Consider the following 18,053-nt stretch of genomic DNA (forward strand, 5'->3'; position numbering starts at 1 on the left):
CCAAAAGGATGAAAATGAATAGACTTCCACCACAACTTTTGTCCTATAACAAATATTGTCACACGGCACATACAATTTAATTGCATAAAAATATGGAATTTGCATCTAATTGTGAATAATACATTCATTTCACTAATATATGAGTGGTTAATTAAGGAATAAAACTAATGAATCATAATATTCATCCTTAAAAAAACAATCAGAGTGATCACAATTGAAAAAAAAAAACATAGATGTGTAGATTTGTTTATTTCAAATTCAAAATACTTGTGATATCAATTATATATATATTGCTCATATTTATTTTTCAATGTATATTCTTCATTCATACATAATTGGTTTGGTGTAGATACTTTTATAGTGTAATTATTTTTTATCATTTAGAGAAAGTTAGTATGATCTTACGGTTGTCATACCAAAATTTACAATTTTTTAGGATGTTAATCCTTTTATAGTGTAATGAGTTTGAGTCTTCGCACTTAGAACATTTAAAAAAAATACATTTGCAAAATTTGTAACAAATTAAAATTAATGCATAGTTAGTTGTAAAATTATTTGATTACAAAAACATATTAAAAATTAGTTTAAAAAATAAATAAATTATAGTTTGAGGACATGCCAAATTGTTGAAACAAAAGTGTGAGCATTTTTAATAAAATCATTTATATTTTTCTAAAAGTTTGTTTGATTTTGATTTTAAAATGAAGATGCTCTCATCTAAAAGTTTGTTTGATTTTGATTTTAAAATGAAGATGTTCTCGTCTAAAAGTTTGTTTGATTTTGATTTTAAAATGAAGATATTCTTATCTACAAATTTGTTCGATTTTGATTTTCTTGAGATTTTTTTTGGACTTTATTTATTAAAAAAAAGTAGTTTATTTGAATTTTTGAATTGGTTTAATTATTAAAATATTTTTATATATTTAAAAGATAAATTTAATAAAAAAAAATATATATTTTAATTAATTTAATAAATAATTTAATAGTTAGAATTGAATGGCAAATTATGTGAGATAAATTTGAAAAAATGATAAAATCCAAAAAAATAAAAACTCAAATAAGCTCATATATGAGACCAAATATCTTTCTAAAATATTTCTTTTTCAAAATTATAGTTAAATATTTTTTAAATAAATTAGCACAATTCTTTACCTCAAAAAAAAATTTAATATTAATATTCCAACATAAAATTTTGATATCTTAAACAAAATTAATTCCAGTACTTTATATACCCAATAGATTTGCACCGACATATTTTTATGTAGTAATTTACAGTAATAAGTATTGAACCACAATAAAAATTGAAAAGTTAAAAAAATATATAAAAAAGGACAATAATCTTCTATAAAGTAAACAAATACACCATTTTCTTATAAAAAAAATACTCATTAATATTAGCTTTTAGAACCATTCAACCGTCCTCTCACATAGACCTATTAATTTGTAAATATTTTATTAGAATATAATTTTATTTTATTTTTTTTTGTATGCCGAAGACTAAGATTAATTAAATGTTGTCCGAGTTCATGAATTTTGTTGACGAGAAGTTTGAAATAAGTCGTTCGCCCGCGATTGATATTTCATCTCTACATATTTGAGATATCATCCCAATTATTTTCTGATGTATTCTTTAATTCAACGTCGAAACCTTAAATGATCGTAGTAATCCGATGCATATTATTAATAATGTTATTATTATTCTTATAATTTGTTCCGAAAATGCAGTGGAGACAGACGGAGAGTTAATCATTTTTTCTCGAGAATTTACAAGATTGATAAACTATTTGAATAACGCTTCTTTTTTTTTTTTCCATGTTTCTCATATTATGTTTTATCATTGTGTAAACTATTGAATAAGGCTTTTTATTATTTCTCATATTATGTTTTATCACTGTGTAAACAATTTTTATCATTGATAATTTTTTTAAAACCTAACTTAATTATAGATATATTTTCTTGTCCAAACTTAGATCTTACAATCAAATGGGCCCTATTCATTAGTCTATATAAACCAACCTAAGCATTCTTCTATATCTCATCACTCTTATTTCCTCAACTTCATAATCTCCATCTTTTATTTCAAAGTGTGAAATTACCAATGGCTCCCTCTGTCGACAACAATAATATTGTTGTTTCAAGCTTGAAACTTGAAAGAACCCTAAGCATGAAAGGTGGTAATGGTGAATCAAGTTATGCCAACAACTCTCAAGCCCAGGTAATAACACAAAACCTTAATAATCAAGAAACAATTTTTTTTTGTTTTTTTATAAATGATCCCTAAAACCCATTTCCTCAAATTTACTATACAGGCAATCCATGCAAGATCCATGCTACATCTTCTTGAAGAAACCCTAGACCGGATCAAACTCCGGTCACCGGAATCTCCATTCGTCGTGGCTGATTTGGGTTGTTCATCAGGAAGCAATACGATCTACATTATCGATGTGATAGTTAAACATATGGTTAAAAGATATGAGATTTTTGGTGGTTATAATCAACTGCCGGAATTCTCTGCTTTTTTCTCAGATCTTCCATCAAATGATTTCAATACTCTGTTTCAACTTCTGCCGCCGTTGATAAATTACGGCGGAAGTATGGAGGAATGCTTGGTAGCAACCAGTCACCGGCCATATTTTGCTGCCGGAGTTCCTGGATCCTTTTACCGGAGACTTTTTCCGGCGAGATCAGTTGACGTTTTCTACTCCGCTTTTTCCTTGCATTGGCTATCTCAGGTTAGTAATTGTTTTTAATTCATTACTTTTTTTTTCTATCTGCGGTTAAAAGTTTTTTTTAATTAAAATAACCAATTATACAATAGAAAGTGATTAATTAATTAATTAATATCAAGGTGTTGTAAATATAAGAAGATTGTACTCAAAAATAATAATTAATTTTTTATACAATGGAGAAAATTTTATATTATAATATGAATTAATCATTTTAGTGATTCATAGAATAATCTTATATGAAACATAAATTATTTTTAATTTTGACTTAAAATTTTTAAATTTCATAACTATGTAAAAATTAGGGATGACAACCTTTATGGATGTGATGGAATGAGATTAGTATTGGTAAACACTAAAATTATAATTTTAATTAATATATTATTATTTTTACTATTTTATCTATTAAAATAAAGATATTAAGAATAAAAATAATATTTAATTTATTAAATTATTTATTATCATAATTAATTTAATTAAAAAATATTTTAAGATTTTTATATGGATAAAAATATTGTTTTTATAATCTATAGAAGAATATATTTTTTCGCGGAATTCAAATCTATCTAAATTATATCGGACGAAAATGATAAGTTAAATATGTGCCCGTTAGGGTGATTCATGTATATATAATTTTCGATAATCTAGTTAACCTTTTTATGACTATGATGACTTAATTTGTTTAAAGAGAGGTTATTGAGTCATCAATTAGTGTTGTATATTAGACTATTAGTAGATAATCATAATATAACAAATGAGGAAAATATATAAAGAAAATATTTATTTATTCTATATTCTTTCTTAATAATATTGAACTAATGATTAAATTGATTTATTATTAAAAGATACCTTAAAAGAGTTTATACTTGGACTAATTAATGAATATTATAATAATGAATATTATAATAATGAATCTATACTTTGTCCATATTTATTATTTATTTTTTTAAATAATGGAACTACTTGTATTAATAATAATTATTATTATTATATGCATGACCTCAAACTAATTGTAGTGCATGTTTATTTTATCTTAATTTAGAAGTGACGATTTCACGAGATATTGTTTAATTGAATTTATTATTTCTTTTTAGATCAACTCATTAGGTAAAGAGCAAGTATCCTTTTGTTCATTTTTCTTTTCTTAGTTTTTATTTTGTTTTATACATTTATAAACAAACTATATGAAATTTATAAAAAAAAAATGAAAATAATTAATATTAATTAAAGAATACCAAATGTTGTGTTATTTGTAAAGTATAAAGAAGTCATACAACCTAATTAAAATAGTCCTTAAATTGTTCTACTAATTAAGAAAAATTGGCAATAAGTTAAATATGTTTTTAACTAAAATAATATTTTATTTAAAAACGCTTGTAATTATTATATTAAACAAGTCACAAAGGAGTATTATTTTTAAAAAATAAAAATAAAATGTATTACTTATCTACACATATCTAAATCTTGTAAAACATATAATATACTAATAATCTAATATTTTTGAAATAAATAGTGTATATTTTGTAATTGGTTCAATTTTTTAATGATTTTCTTATATTAAATTATAATCCCGTAAATATTTTCATTTTACTATGTTCAACATTTCCTAATTTAAAATTTTAACTTCGATACTCGTGAATCTTATAGGTGTAACCCTATTTATGTCACAATTTTATAATAGATAAGATGATTAAAATAACTTTTATTTCAACTTAAAACGTTTTAAGTGAGAATTAAACCCATAACATTTAATTATTTAGGAACCATAATTGACACTTAAACTGCTTTAGTATATAGTCTCGAGTCTTACTATTGGTTTTAGGGTTTAAAGTAAATTTGGATAATTAGCTCAATAAATTGACACCATAGATGGTCTAAGATTCCCATTTGAGACAGCTAATTGAGAACTGTTCCATCATATGCTAGGTCACATAAGCCGACATTCCCGTTTTCTTGTTGTCACAAATCTAAAACCATAATAAAAAGAAAGAAACAAAAAAGTTGAATTGATCATAGCTTTTCACTTATTATACAACCCAAAAAGCCAACATTATCATACTAGATTTCTCACTAGTTTTCACTTCAACCCTACCCTTTTTCTCATGTTTATCCACATAAAAAAAAAAAAGTAAAAATCCGACATGTGCCGTATATTGAGTTGATCATGATTTCATTGTCCCATGAATCTATCATGTATTCGATAAGAGGATAGAATATCGTACTACTACCACCCATGCTTAGTTCATAAGATTGTCATTATTGAGTTTAATTTAGTGGGATTCGAGTTTCCACTTTCCAAATTGTAAATCAAATGGATGTTTGATGTGGTGTGGTGTGGGGTTATTTGAAAAGAAAATGTTATTAAATTTCAGGTGCCAGAGAGTGTGAGTGAGAAGAGATCAATGGCTTACAATAAAGGTAAGGTTTTCATCCACGGTGCAGAAGAGATGACAACAAAAGCTTATAAGAAGCAGTTTCAAAGTGACCTAGCATCATTTTTAAGGGCAAGATCAGATGAGATGAAAAAAGGTGGGACCATGTTCTTGGTTTGTCTTGGTAGGACTTCTGTCGACCCCACTGACCAAGGTGGGGCAGGTTTACTTTTTGGAACCCATTTTCAAGATGCATGGGATGATCTTGTCCAAGAGGTACTTACCCTAAAAACTAAGTCTTGTGTTGGATTTTTTAAATAATTTATTCATTATTAAAAAAATTAATGGGTGATAATTTTGATAAGACCTTATAGGTATTTATAAAAAAATATATTAATGAATTAAGTAATTTAATCGATGAAAAAGTAATAAAATAATGTTAGACTAGACTAAGATTATTTAAAAAATTCGAAAACATGAAACTTTGGTGTTTAAGTTGGTATTTTAATATTTTAGATAATTTAGTTTTAATATACATAACTTTATTTTGGATAATATGAATGGTCATGATTGAATCTTTAGCCATTTCTAACTACTGGTCCGACCTTCAATTTGTCTAATGTTTTGTCGGCAGAATCATTGTTATAAGATGGTGGGTGTGGGCTCAGTTTATATACATTGGTCTTTTTATTTTTAATATATTTTTCTTAAAAATAATACTTGTTTTTGTATTTAATTTGTTTACAAATACTCTAATAACAAATAGTTAATCAATGTATGTTTTTAAAATTTAGAAAAAAAAATGTATAGAAATGTCCAAGCAAACAAACCCTTTGATTACCTAGAAGTGCTATTTTAGATTAGGACTTAATATATTAAAATATTATTAAAAAATATTAACATATTTTAATATTTTAGTTAAGGGACTAAACCAAACAAGCCTATGACAAACGGCTTCTTTTTTTTCTCAAGAAATAACATTTGTCATAAGTGATGATTTTTGTATCAAGTGGATTAAGGGCTTGTTGATTAGCCAAATAAGGACTTGTTTGATATAGGATTAAATTAATTATCTGTATTTACAATTGTTCTTTCTTGTAGTAGCTTCAATATTTGAAAAGTGAAGCATATTTTGAAAACATGCTTAGTTAATGAATAGTTTGGTATTTGTCCATTTTGTGTTGATGGGACGTGCTACAACTCCACAATGAGAAGTTGGGCCTTTATGGACCCCAATTTCATGATTCTTCCCTAATATTGGCTCATCAAACCCTAACCCTAGATGTCCCCAATTTATTGGGTTTGGTGATTCAAATCATAGTGTTCATTTTTTGTTTTTATGATCTAGATCTCAATTTAGTTTCATATCCAAAAATGTGTTTTTTATGTTAGTAATTTATTTTTTAGGGACTAATAAGCAGTGAAAAACGAGATGACTTCAACATTCCGATATATGCACCAAGTCTACAAGACTTTAAGGAGGTTGTGGAGGAAGATGGTTCATTCACAATTGACAATCTTCAAGTTTTCAAAGGAGGTAGCCCGTTAGTTGTTAATTGCCCCGATGATCCAATTGAAGTGGGACGGGCCTTAGCCAATAGTTGTAGGGCGGTTAGTGGGGTACTAGTTGATGCCCATATAGGGGATCAAAGGAGCGAGGATTTATTCAAGCGGGTTGAACGTCGAGCCACTAACCATGCAAAAGAACTTTTGGAGCAACTACAATTCTTTCACATAGTTGCATCTCTATCATTTCCATAGTAATAATAAATCAAGATGGTAATCTACTAGTACCAACAAACAACCACTACCTTATCATATGTAAACTTTATGATGATGGGCCTTGTGTTTATTATTGACTTGGTCTTTTTAGTTTCTATTATTACAATTGTTCTTTCTTGTAGTAGCTTTTTTATGGCGAAGACATTATTATTATGTTTAAACCCAATAGCATGGTTCTTATGTTATAATGATTATTTTTGAACTCTTTAACCCTTTGTATGTTATGAAATTAAATCATTGTGTTAACATATCTAAATTAAAATAACTCATTATATACCTTTAATAATTACTTAAATCAAATAATTAGGTATAGCTCGTCCACCCAGTCGGGTCTAGAGTGAATCGTGTTAACTTCCTAAAATACAATTAAAATTAACAAAATTGTATAATAATATTGGGATAGTAAAAAATCATAACAAAGAGAGAAATCATTTTATAAAAATCCAAACCGCAAAGTTCCAAATACGATTAAACACACTAATGGGTGCCGAGCCTTTTTAAGATGATCAACAGCCACAAAGACATCATCAAACCTCAGTGCCCCATAAACCCGTGCTAGCTTCCTAAGATAAATAAAAATAAAAACTAACAAAATAGTATGATAATATTATGATAGTGTAAAAAATCATAACAAGGAGAAAAAATGATTTTTTTACAATATACAAATCCAAACAGCAAGCTCTGAATAGGCGTAAACACACCAGAACACACTAATGGGTAGCTGATGGGTTTGTCAGAAGCTCTAGAGCTTTTTTAAGATGATCAACCGCCACAAAGACATCATCAAAAGCCAATGCTCCAACTGCAAACCTAGCCGCCTTATGAGCCTCTGCAATTTTATCGGGTGGTGGTTGGTAATTGCTGTCGTACTCGTATGTTTGAGCAATAGTCGGTTTAGCGATAGAAGCTGGACCACTTCCATTGTTGCTTGAACTGTACTGAGGATTCACTTGGTAATTTGTGACGGTTGGAGCTGTTGGAGGAGAAGTGTAGGATGGTTCCGAACCTTGGTAATAGGAGGCGTAGTGAGTCGAGGCTGGTGGGAGGGTAGGTTCGTTAAAACTAGGGTAGGATTGAAAATTAGGGTAATTAGGTGGTGGAGGAGCTTCTTGAGAAGGGTAATTTTGAGGGTGTTGCTGGTGGTGGTAGGGATGGGGGGAATAAGATGAATTATTATCGTGTAGGTTTGATGGAGGTAGGTTTGATGGAGGTGAATGATGGTAATCTTGGGAATGATAAGGAGAATGGGGAGATAAGTCATTTGTAAATGGCGATTGGTGATTCTCGGAAGAAGATGGTTTCGATGGAACATTGGCATTGCTAAATGGATTCTCACCATCGTAAACATCGGGCGATTGTGGCCTGATATCTGAATCCTTTCTGCCTGGTTGGCGGTCCTGTAACTATCCAATGAAACATGTATTAAAACACATATAGTTATGTTTTTAGGTTCAGAATATTACATTTTCTGTTTTCAAACGCGATCTTCTCTGGATCCACATTGAGAAATGAGATATATGACACAGATTCAGTTCGGGGCATGATCCAACAATCATGATCTCCACTTCAACTTAAGGCGTTTTTTTTAGAATCAAACCCGAGACTTTTGGTCCCTTAGACAAAACTCTTGTCACTTGAGCTACCTAATAGGTTGGATCCAGAATTATGTAGAATTCAGAATCTTACATGTTCTGTAGGCGGTGGAATCGAAGGTAATGATAAATTGCCCTCATCATCATCATCACCATCACCCGGGGCACCTGGTACAGGCTTCCTTCCTTCTTTCAGAGCCTTCCTTATATCTGCAGCCTTCCATGTTGCATATTTCTGTTTCTGCTCAATCTGTTAAACAAATGTGTTCAAAGGGTCCATATAGTTAGGATAAGTAGATAGGGCACAAAATAGTAAAGAGGCACTTCAAGTTTATTGTCTTCTAATTTACGCTCACAGATCTATCACTAGAGATGATTATCTATGAAATTAATGAAAAACTCAGTCTTAATATAACTGAATCAAATTATCATTCAGTTATTTCTAGAATTTAAATTAAGTTCATCGAAAACTTACATCAGGCTGAAGTTCACCAAACTGAGTAAGGACTTCAAAGAAAATGCTAGCTGCATAAAATGTTTTTGCAGTATTTCTGCACCATAAAAAACATTGCAACGTGTTAGCAACTAATAAAATCCCCACGAAGCTTGAAGGCATGACATTCGACAGAAGACAATGCATCAACCATGTAAACAGTTAAGAAAGAGCGGCTCAATCTAAAGCTACATATTTGGAGAGACATGAATTATAGGTGCAAAAGGAAAATTTAATGGTTAAGAGAAATTATCATACAAATCTGAACGGCCAGCCCTATCTTGCTTGTCTGCCTTGGAAAACACACCCAAGGCGAATCCTTCCAAGTGCAACTGATCATCAGGGTTCAAAGTCAATGATTTCTTGTCCTGCAGGAAATTTCATTTATGGAAGAAGATAATCATATATAGCTAGAAGATAGCTACAAATACATTAAATGTTACAATATTATCACTAATGAAAATGAAGGAATTTTGCAGCTGACAACAAAATGTAAATTCTTCCATGAAATGCAGAACCCGGGTTTGCAGAAAGAGTTCTACATATGAAGATGCAAAAGTGAATAATACCAGAAATATGTGCAAACAACAGCATGAAAAGAAATGGTCATAGGGTACTAAGAATTTTGAGGTACAACTCACGCAGTCATGCGGTTTGATAACAAAACTTTTATCAAACTTATACTTAATCTGAATGATTAAGTGTTTATTTGGAACAAGTACATTTAATAATTGCTATTTAAAACCATTTAATTACTTAAATTCAGCTCAAACTAAGCTACAACATCTAGTTTAATTGTGAGCTATGAATCACTTAATTCAGTTATCTAATATCATGATAAAATAGTTTTTTAAGTACTTTCCCAATATTAGGTCCACTTCTCGTATTTTTATTTTACTTGGTTTATTCAACATTTACTCTTTAGACACTTAACTTTCAATTTTTATCAAATGCACCTTTAGTCTGATACTCTGCCAAGACATGGTAACACAATTTACATAAGTCAGTATTATTACATAACCTAATATTGCTGAAACATAAACAGAAATTTCGCAGTATATGGTCATTCAGAAGCATGAAATCTGTCGCTCCTCCTTATATGTTCTTAACACGAGTAAACCATAGTTAATAGTTGGTCCTAACTTACATTAAGTGAAACCATGATTTTAAAAGGGACGAAATACTGCAAAAGCAGTCCAAGTTATATGAAATAATTTCCTGATATTATATAGGGTTCCACTTAAATCCTCTAGTGTACAAAGAGGATTTACACTACAAAAATTACAATTGATAAGTAACACAGAGTTTGTGTGTTTGTTTTGTATAGTGAAGAAATAAAAATGTTGAGTTGCAAAATATGTTTGATTACTTAAAAACAAATTATAACAATATAAAAGAAGCATGTTTGTAGCACATCTTATATCAGATTCAGTGTTACGTGACTGTGTTACGTTGTATGAATAATGAACTCAAGCAAGCCTTTCTCACCTGTTCTCATTATCCGAGCTACTGGTTATCATGTAAAATTCCTGAAATTGACATCATATCTACCCATTCTAATTTGTCCAAATGAGGCTTAACTATCACTACTTCAGCCAATTCTAGATATATCATTTGTTTTCTTAAGGTTTTTCCTTCATGTTTTTCTAAGACTAATCCTCCTTCATTTGAACTTATTTGCTTGAATCTATCTAGATTGGTCACTGTTGATAATCCCTCTTTATCCATGTGAATATTCTCAATCACATGCTCTTCCTTGTCTTTCGCCTCAAGATTTCATGCTGACTTAACAAAACCTGTTTCCTCAAGAATTCAATTAGTTATTGAAACATTAAAAATTGGATCATGGAAGTGTTAATTGACGTAATGCTTACTTCAAATGATTTGAAAGTTGGATGAAACTATAGGAAAACACTAAACATAGGTTATATAAATTCCATTCATCAATATTAAGTGTTATTCATTTATTTCCTCGTATTCATTTCAATTAAGAGAGATTATCATATGAAAGTTAAGATCTAAGCATATATAGAATTATCAACTTGATACACAGTTGAAAGAAATATAGGAGAAGGATCCGTACTTTTTCAAGCTGATTCATAATCGAAATAAGGATCTGATTAGTAGTTTTAGTACGTTCGTTTTGTGGAATCTTCAACCCTCGTTCCATCGCATACAAGCGACCTAAAGAGAAAAGATCAATTGATAGAATATATATTAACGGATGATAACTTAAACAAGTTGCGAGTACAATTTATAGAACAAATCACGGTTAATAATTGTTAAAAGCGGTTTGATCATCTGAAAATGAATAGGGAAAGATGGAAGTTACAGTAATAAGCGACAAGAGGTTCGTGTTTCTGTAATTCATCGGCTCGTTGAAGGTATGGAAGAAGGAGCTTCGCTGGCTCGTTATCGTTAACCATGATCGCCTTGTCGCCGGAGAAGAATGAAAGGGAGAGGAAGAGATTGTTCTTTGTGAAGCTGACGAAGGATTCTGGTTCAAGATAGTGCTTATTCGTATATATCGTCTATATGACGCCGTTGAGGAAACTACGCCTTTCACTAACGGCAATAACTCTGTCTTATGACTGGTTTAATTTGGGCTTATTTCAAAATAAAACCCACTCTTAAAAAAAAATCATTAGGATGAAATAAAAATAAAAATATTTGATTTGTTGAATATAAATTTTGATATATTAATTTTAAAAAATTGATAATTGAGTTTCGAATTTAATCTTTTTCACTAAATAATTCTCAAACTTTGAATGGTGTAATTTAGGGCTCGAACTATCACAATTTGAAGCATTTTTTTTTTCAAATCCATAAAACTCTGTTTTCTTATTATAACGTATAATTTTCGCTTTTAAAAATAATTTATCAAATTTATAGATTAAATGATATTTACCTACGTTCAAAACGTACTTCTTTTAAATTGAGTGGTTTTTTTTTTTTTTATAAATCTACGAATTAATTGAGATTGGTTTAGGTGACTAAAAAATGTGTTGTCTAAGGAAATATTTGAAAAAAAAAAGAAATTATATAGATTTTGTATTTATTTTTTATATAATTTCGAATCGATGTAACTTTATGTATGATTTACCAACTTTGACATATTTGTGTTGTAAATTGAGTATTTTTTCAGATAAATGCATTTCAACTAATAAATGTGGTTTGAACAAATTTTATTTCTAGAAATGTTTTATTAATTTCCATTTATATCTGTTGCAAATTTCAATTTAATTTAAGTAGAAAATTCTCTTTATTCCTCCATGAAATATAAGGAGTTGGAAAATTTTTCATGTGATTCAGTAAAAGTAAAGTAAATAGAATAAAATTTTTATTATTGCTTAATTCAAGATTTTCTTTAGGACGTATCAGGAAGAAATTGGAATGTAATAATATCGATTCATACAGAAGAAAATGTTCTCTATTGATTCAATCATTGTACCTATGGGTATGGTATAGGGAGAGAGGCATAAGAAAAATTGTGTATTTCACATACTTATTTTTTTTTCGTACCCATCGCTCAATGTCTTCAAATTTATGTGATACGCTAAGAATAGCTGGATGAAATAAAAAAAATTGTTATTTTTGTTTCTGTTTACTTTTTTTACCGATATAGTAATTAATTAAGAAAATATAAATAGTACTTTAATAAAAATACGTTAAATGACTAAAATTACGATAGTTCGAACATTATGTGACACAATTCAAAGTTCAAGCCTTATTAGGTGAAAATATCTAAGTTTGAGTCCCAAATTAATAATTGAATCATTAAAATTTATGGAGAAATTTTACAAATTTAATAAAAAAAATATATAAAATTTTATAAAAAAAATCATTAAAATGATAATAAATTTAAATATAAATGAAAATTTGTAGCCCTAAAGTTTCAAGTTATTGAGAGTAACAGATGTGATAACATATATCTCAAAAGTATGTACTCTAATTTTATATTAATATTTTCATTTCCAATGTTATCCTTCAAAGACTCAACCCAATATATTATGAACCTAGAGCTAGAAGTCTTCAATTTTATTATTATTATTAATTATATATGTCCTCTAAATAGAAAAAAACATCTAATAAGGTTAAATAATTGATTACAAACAAACACATTATTAGTTCCATTAACTTCCAAATAAAATAATAAAAATTAACAGAAAGTAGGGACACAAGAAAAAAAAAATTAATCAAGTTTTCACTTCACAATCAAGTTAGCACATGGAAAATATAAAATATAGTGAACTAACTAACTTATTAGCATTATAATTAAAAAATAAAAGATATTAAGAAAGAGTCACTAAAGTAGTCTAGTGATAAAAATATGTTTAAGAGATCCAAAGATTGAATTGAAGTGGGTTATAAATGTGGATTGTAGTATTTCTTAATTCAAATAAAAATATATTAAGAAAAATTAAAAGTAGTTTAAAATTGTATTGTTAAAAAACAGTTGAATTTAATTCATTCAAGACCTCACATCAATTTAAGATTCTAGAGTATAAAATTACAATCACAAATAGGTGTTTTTTTTAATAGAAAATTGTGTCTCCCATTTCAAATACGTATTTTTAGTAACAATTATGGATGGTAATGGGTACTCGTACACTCAATATCCGTGGATACTCAATGGTCGAGTTCGAGTATTTTAAATCGGGTACGAGGTCGGGGTCAGGCATAAGGAGGGAAAAAAGTACCTGATCGGATTCGGGGATGGGAGTGTGCGAAACATAACGCGACACCCGTTTAAATTAATAATAAATAAAATGTTTTTTCTTAAGAATTAATGTGACCTTTCAAATACTCAACATGACTAGAGCGGTCAGACGGGCCAACCCATGGCGGGGCGGAACTACCTACCAAAACTCATCGTTTGACGGGTCGATGGCGGGCCGACCCACCATCCAAGCGGGCTAAAAATTCTCAATCCAAGGTGGGTTGCGAGTTAGGCGGGCCAGCCCGCGGGGTGTCTAACTACAAATAAAAATCATTAATAGTTCTAGAAAACCATAGTTCAAGAACATGATCAAATAGTCATAATACACATCAAACAAGAGTCTTGTCTATCATTACACATTAATTGACAAAATAGTTCAACAAAGTAACTAAAATTTGAAAAATTCATAAAATATAAATTTCAGTAAAGTCAACATTCTTTAAATATCATCAATCGATATATAATCCATGTCAAATCATTCTCTTTCACCGCATTTCTCTTCAATGTCTGCATCAACATTCTCTAAAACATTTGATCATTGTTTGGACAATATTGATGTAATTATTACGTTACATTCTTGATTTTATCTTGATTTTGAGAGGAGTCAATTTCGAAAATGAATCTGTTATTTAACTAATTAGAGAGTACAAGTAAATACCTAAATTTTAAGAGGAGCCCATTTTGAAAATGAATCTCTTATTTAACAGAATATTAAGTTTCAGACTTTCAGTGTGAAGCTTCTGGAACTAGAACCAAGTTTGAATTCACGAACCTTTGAAGGCGAGAACGAAGAGAATAAATGCGGAACAAATAAGTAATCGACAGTCAATGAACGAAGTATTGAGTATTGATTGCTGTAGTCTGGAAACAAGTTTGAATCCATGAACCCTTGAATGCGAGAACGAAGAGAATAAAGGCGGAAAAAATAAGTAGTCGGTGGCCAATTGACGAAGTATTGAGTATCACTGTTGCAGTCCTGCTTGTGAGAGAAAAAAACTAGGCTATGCGGGCATGCCTATAAGGCTATAAATCAGATTATATTTTTTTGGTCAATCCGCGAGCCAACCCAAGCCCGACCCACCTAGGCCCGCGACTCGAGCGGGCTGGCCCGTAGGCCCACTTCCAAATGGGTTGCTAATATTTCAACCCAATCCGTCTAAATTTTTTAGTGGGGCGGGCTAACCCAACGGGCCTAATCATTTATTTTGTTTTTATCCACACTTCACTCCAACTTTAATTTTTTTTATATTCCCAAAAAAGTTATTACTCTCTTCATTACTCTTTAATTCTTATTTTTCAAATTTTTTAAATAACAAAATATTATTTCTCTCTAATTTCCTTCATCTTTATCCTCTAACATTTTTTCAAATTTCACTCTAACATTTTTCCTAACTCTACAATAAAATTCTTCTCTTCAACATCTATAAGATAAAGATGTAGGTAAGGTAAGTAATGTTTTCATTTGTTTTTTTAATATTTCAATTTACTAATAAAGTTATGTTTTTTATTTTTCAACTTATATAACCTTATAAAAATTTAATTGGGTAATGGGTACCCGACAAATCGGGAATGGAGATATAAAGAGAGATACCCGTCGGGTTCGGGGTCGGGTAGTAAAAATATAATCGAATTCGAGGATAGGTACTTCACTACTCAACGAATAGGGTAGCCATCCCTAGTAACAATGCATGTTTTTAGTAAAATCAAAATCGAGACTAATATAAATTAATTTTAAAATCAAAGCAAGCAGATAAGCAACAACTGATTGCTCTAACCAAAACAGATGAATAAACCATTATAAATAAGAAAAGAAACCTTGAAATCTAATAGCCAAAATTAAAAGAGCTTCTCTAAATTCTAAAATTGACAAACTATAATAAGCAAATGCAATAATCAATATCACTTTTAAATTACTTGTGGTTAAGGTTAGTATTCTTGTCTTTGTTTAAATAATCGTGTCTTGTAATAGACTTTTTTACTTATTAATTCTGGGCATTTGGCAAACTATAAATCAATGAAACTAACTTTATTAAAAATTAAACTATAAATATTAAATACAGTCGAGAATCATTATTAAAAACACTTTATTTAATAAATCTTTTACAAATATTTGGTTAAGTTCTTCAATTTTCCTGTTTATAGGATGTATTGTTAGCATTAGTATATATGCATTGAATAACCAATATTCTTTGTATTAATGTCATTTTACAATTGTTTAAAAACAATATTAAATATATTTATTGTTTCTCAGTTGCAAAACAAATCTAATTTTGTTGGAAAGAGGACATAGAATTAATAAGTTATTCATAATTATTTTTGAATGTTGAACTAACTATTATTAAATATCTTACCATGATAATCATTAAAACACTTTATTAACATTTTAAGTTCTCGAATCTTGTCGTTCTCAAGTACATTTTGATGTTCTTCAATTTTTTTCGTTTTCAATAGAATAGGTATTGTTACATTTAGTAATAATCATTAAAATATTTTATTGAATAGGTCGTTCATAATTACTGTTTGAGGTTTTTCAGTTTTGTCGTTCATAAGTACATTATGAAATTCTCCAATTTTGTTGTTTTTCATAGGGTTTACATTGCCACATTCAGGTGATAATCATTAAGATATTTTATTTGATAAATCGGTAACAAATATTTTTTGTAATTCTCCAATATTGTCGTTAATAAGTAAATTTAAGTTTTTCAATTTTGTCGTTTTCAATAGAGTATGTATGGTTACATTTTGGTGATAATCATTAAAAACACTTTATTTAATAGGTAGTTCACAAATACTTTTTTAAGTCCTCCAATCTTGTTGTTCACGAATACTTTTCAAAATTCTCTAATTCTGTGTTCAATAGAGTATGTATTAATACAATAGAATGATAATTAAAACAATTCATTCAGTATGTCGTTCACAAGTATTTTTAAAAATTCTCTAATTTTGTCATTTTCAATAGTGTATGTAATGGTAGCGAAAATATATATATATTCTAGTGTATTAATACATTACTTTGTGACATTACATGACATTCTCGTATTAAATTTAAAACTCAAACTCTTTTTATAGTAATAAGTAGTTTCAATTACCAATTATATTTTCCACATATATAACCATAGTTTAATTATTATGTTCATTCTTATTGTAAAATCATTTAACATGCTTTAATTGTTCGAACTAAACAATGATTCTTTAATTTATTGTTGTTTGATTTTGAGTGTACAGTAGTCAAACTTCGATAATAATAAAAATGACCTTCAATTTTAAACATTTAAAATTTATCGATAGTTTATTACAAAGGGAAATTTGACAAAATGACCCCAAAGATGGGGTTATTTGACCTGGTGGTCGCTGATAATTTTAATTACTTTCGTGGTCACTTATTTTTTTAGACGAAATTACCCTTTTCGCGTAACGCGAAGAGCTTCGCGTAACGCGAAGTGAATTAGGGTTTAGTATAAATACTCTAATTTTTCCATTTCTTTCTTTCATTTCTCTCTCTTCCCTCTCTTCTATTGTTCTTTCTTTGACGGCGGCGACTACGGCAACGGAGGCGGCGGGGCGACGGTCCACTTCATACAGATACAGATTTATGTTCTTATTTACATGATCTTGATTTCAAACCCTAACCTAAATCTATTTATATTTTTATTTACACGATCCTTATTTCGCATTACATCACTAAGAAGCTTACTCAATTCTTATTTTCTTCTTGGTGTTCTTATTGTTCATATTGGTTCATAATGGTTTATATTGGTTAATATTGGTTCATATTTTTATTCATCTTAATGTTCATATTTGTCGATGATGATATTTGTAGATCATATGAGTTCCGTTTCAAGGAAGATTCACTTCGCGTTTCGCGAAGGCACATCGCATTACGTGAATCAGCACAGTTAGCACGCGAAGCGGCACGGTTGACATGCGAAGCGACACAGTCGGCACGCAAAGCGGCACGATCGTCACGCGAAGTGGCACGGTTGACACGCGAAGCGGCACAGTCGGCACGCGAAGCGCACAATCGTCATGCGAAGGCACATCGCGTTACGCGAAGCGACACAGAGTTGTACTTAGATTTGTGTAAAACACCAAATTCGATTCCTATAGTTTTTTAGCTGAATGAAGAATGATTTTCTTTGTTTTGTTTGATTAAATAATATGTCATATGCTCATATTCAGGCCTATTTGTCTGTCTTGCCTTATGAGTTAAATTCTAACTATGATTGAGACTTTTGCTAATGTTTACTTACTATTCAAAGGCTTTAATTTGAATAGGTTTAGGGTTATTCTGAATATTATGAACAAACATTATATCCTCAACTCTATCAATCTTTTATCTACTATGTTTCGTCTCAGTCTATAGGTGTA

General features: G+C 29.5%; 2 protein-coding genes across 3 annotated transcripts; one reads left to right on the forward strand and one right to left on the reverse strand.

Annotated features, from left to right (window-relative positions):
• Positions 1 to 2,072: 2,072 nt before the first annotated feature.
• On the forward strand, positions 2,073 to 6,970 carry LOC124910209 (indole-3-acetate O-methyltransferase 1-like). The gene is made up of 4 exons (XM_047450822.1): positions 2,073 to 2,215; positions 2,310 to 2,732; positions 5,099 to 5,374; positions 6,506 to 6,970. The coding sequence occupies exons 1-4, from the start codon at positions 2,099 to 2,101 to the stop codon at positions 6,857 to 6,859; spliced, it is 1,170 nt and encodes a 389-aa protein (XP_047306778.1). The 5' UTR covers positions 2,073 to 2,098; the 3' UTR covers positions 6,860 to 6,970.
• A 320-nt stretch (positions 6,971 to 7,290) lies between these two features.
• LOC124946052 (protein HOMOLOG OF MAMMALIAN LYST-INTERACTING PROTEIN 5) lies at positions 7,291 to 11,466 on the reverse strand. Of its 2 annotated transcripts, none has more exons than XM_047486610.1 (6): positions 11,298 to 11,466; positions 11,049 to 11,149; positions 9,224 to 9,333; positions 8,948 to 9,023; positions 8,567 to 8,722; positions 7,291 to 8,277 (listed from the first exon to the last, which is right to left on the reverse strand). In XM_047486610.1, the coding sequence occupies exons 1-6, from the start codon at positions 11,389 to 11,391 to the stop codon at positions 7,591 to 7,593; spliced, it is 1,224 nt and encodes a 407-aa protein (XP_047342566.1). In that variant the 5' UTR covers positions 11,392 to 11,466; the 3' UTR covers positions 7,291 to 7,590. The 2 variants fall into 2 exon arrangements, with proteins under 2 accessions (XP_047342566.1, XP_047342565.1); XM_047486609.1 differs by having other exon boundaries at positions 7,291 to 8,283.
• Between the last annotated feature and the right edge of the window lie 6,587 nt (positions 11,467 to 18,053).

This window comes from Impatiens glandulifera, chromosome 7, assembly GCF_907164915.1.
Source record: "Impatiens glandulifera chromosome 7, dImpGla2.1, whole genome shotgun sequence".
NCBI classification, from domain to species: Eukaryota; Viridiplantae; Streptophyta; class Magnoliopsida; order Ericales; family Balsaminaceae; genus Impatiens; species Impatiens glandulifera.

Bases quoted from the DNA above. Each gene is read 5' to 3' on its own strand.
- LOC124910209 (XM_047450822.1), top strand. From the start codon at position 2,099: ATGGCTCCCTCTGTCGACAACAATAATATTGTTGTTTCAAGCTTGAAA. The intron at 2,216-2,309 runs GTAATAACACAA...TTTACTATACAG, and splicing joins CCAACAACTCTCAAGCCCAG to GCAATCCATGCAAGATCCAT. The intron at 2,733-5,098 runs GTTAGTAATTGT...ATTAAATTTCAG, and splicing joins CCTTGCATTGGCTATCTCAG to GTGCCAGAGAGTGTGAGTGA.
- LOC124946052 (XM_047486609.1), bottom strand. From the start codon at position 11,391: ATGGTTAACGATAACGAGCCAGCGAAGCTCCTTCTTCCATACCTTCAA. The intron at 9,024-9,223 runs GTATGATAATTT...TTTATGGTGCAG, and splicing joins AGGGCTGGCCGTTCAGATTT to AAATACTGCAAAAACATTTT. The intron at 8,723-8,947 runs GTAAGTTTTCGA...TTTGTTTAACAG, and splicing joins TTGGTGAACTTCAGCCTGAT to ATTGAGCAGAAACAGAAATA.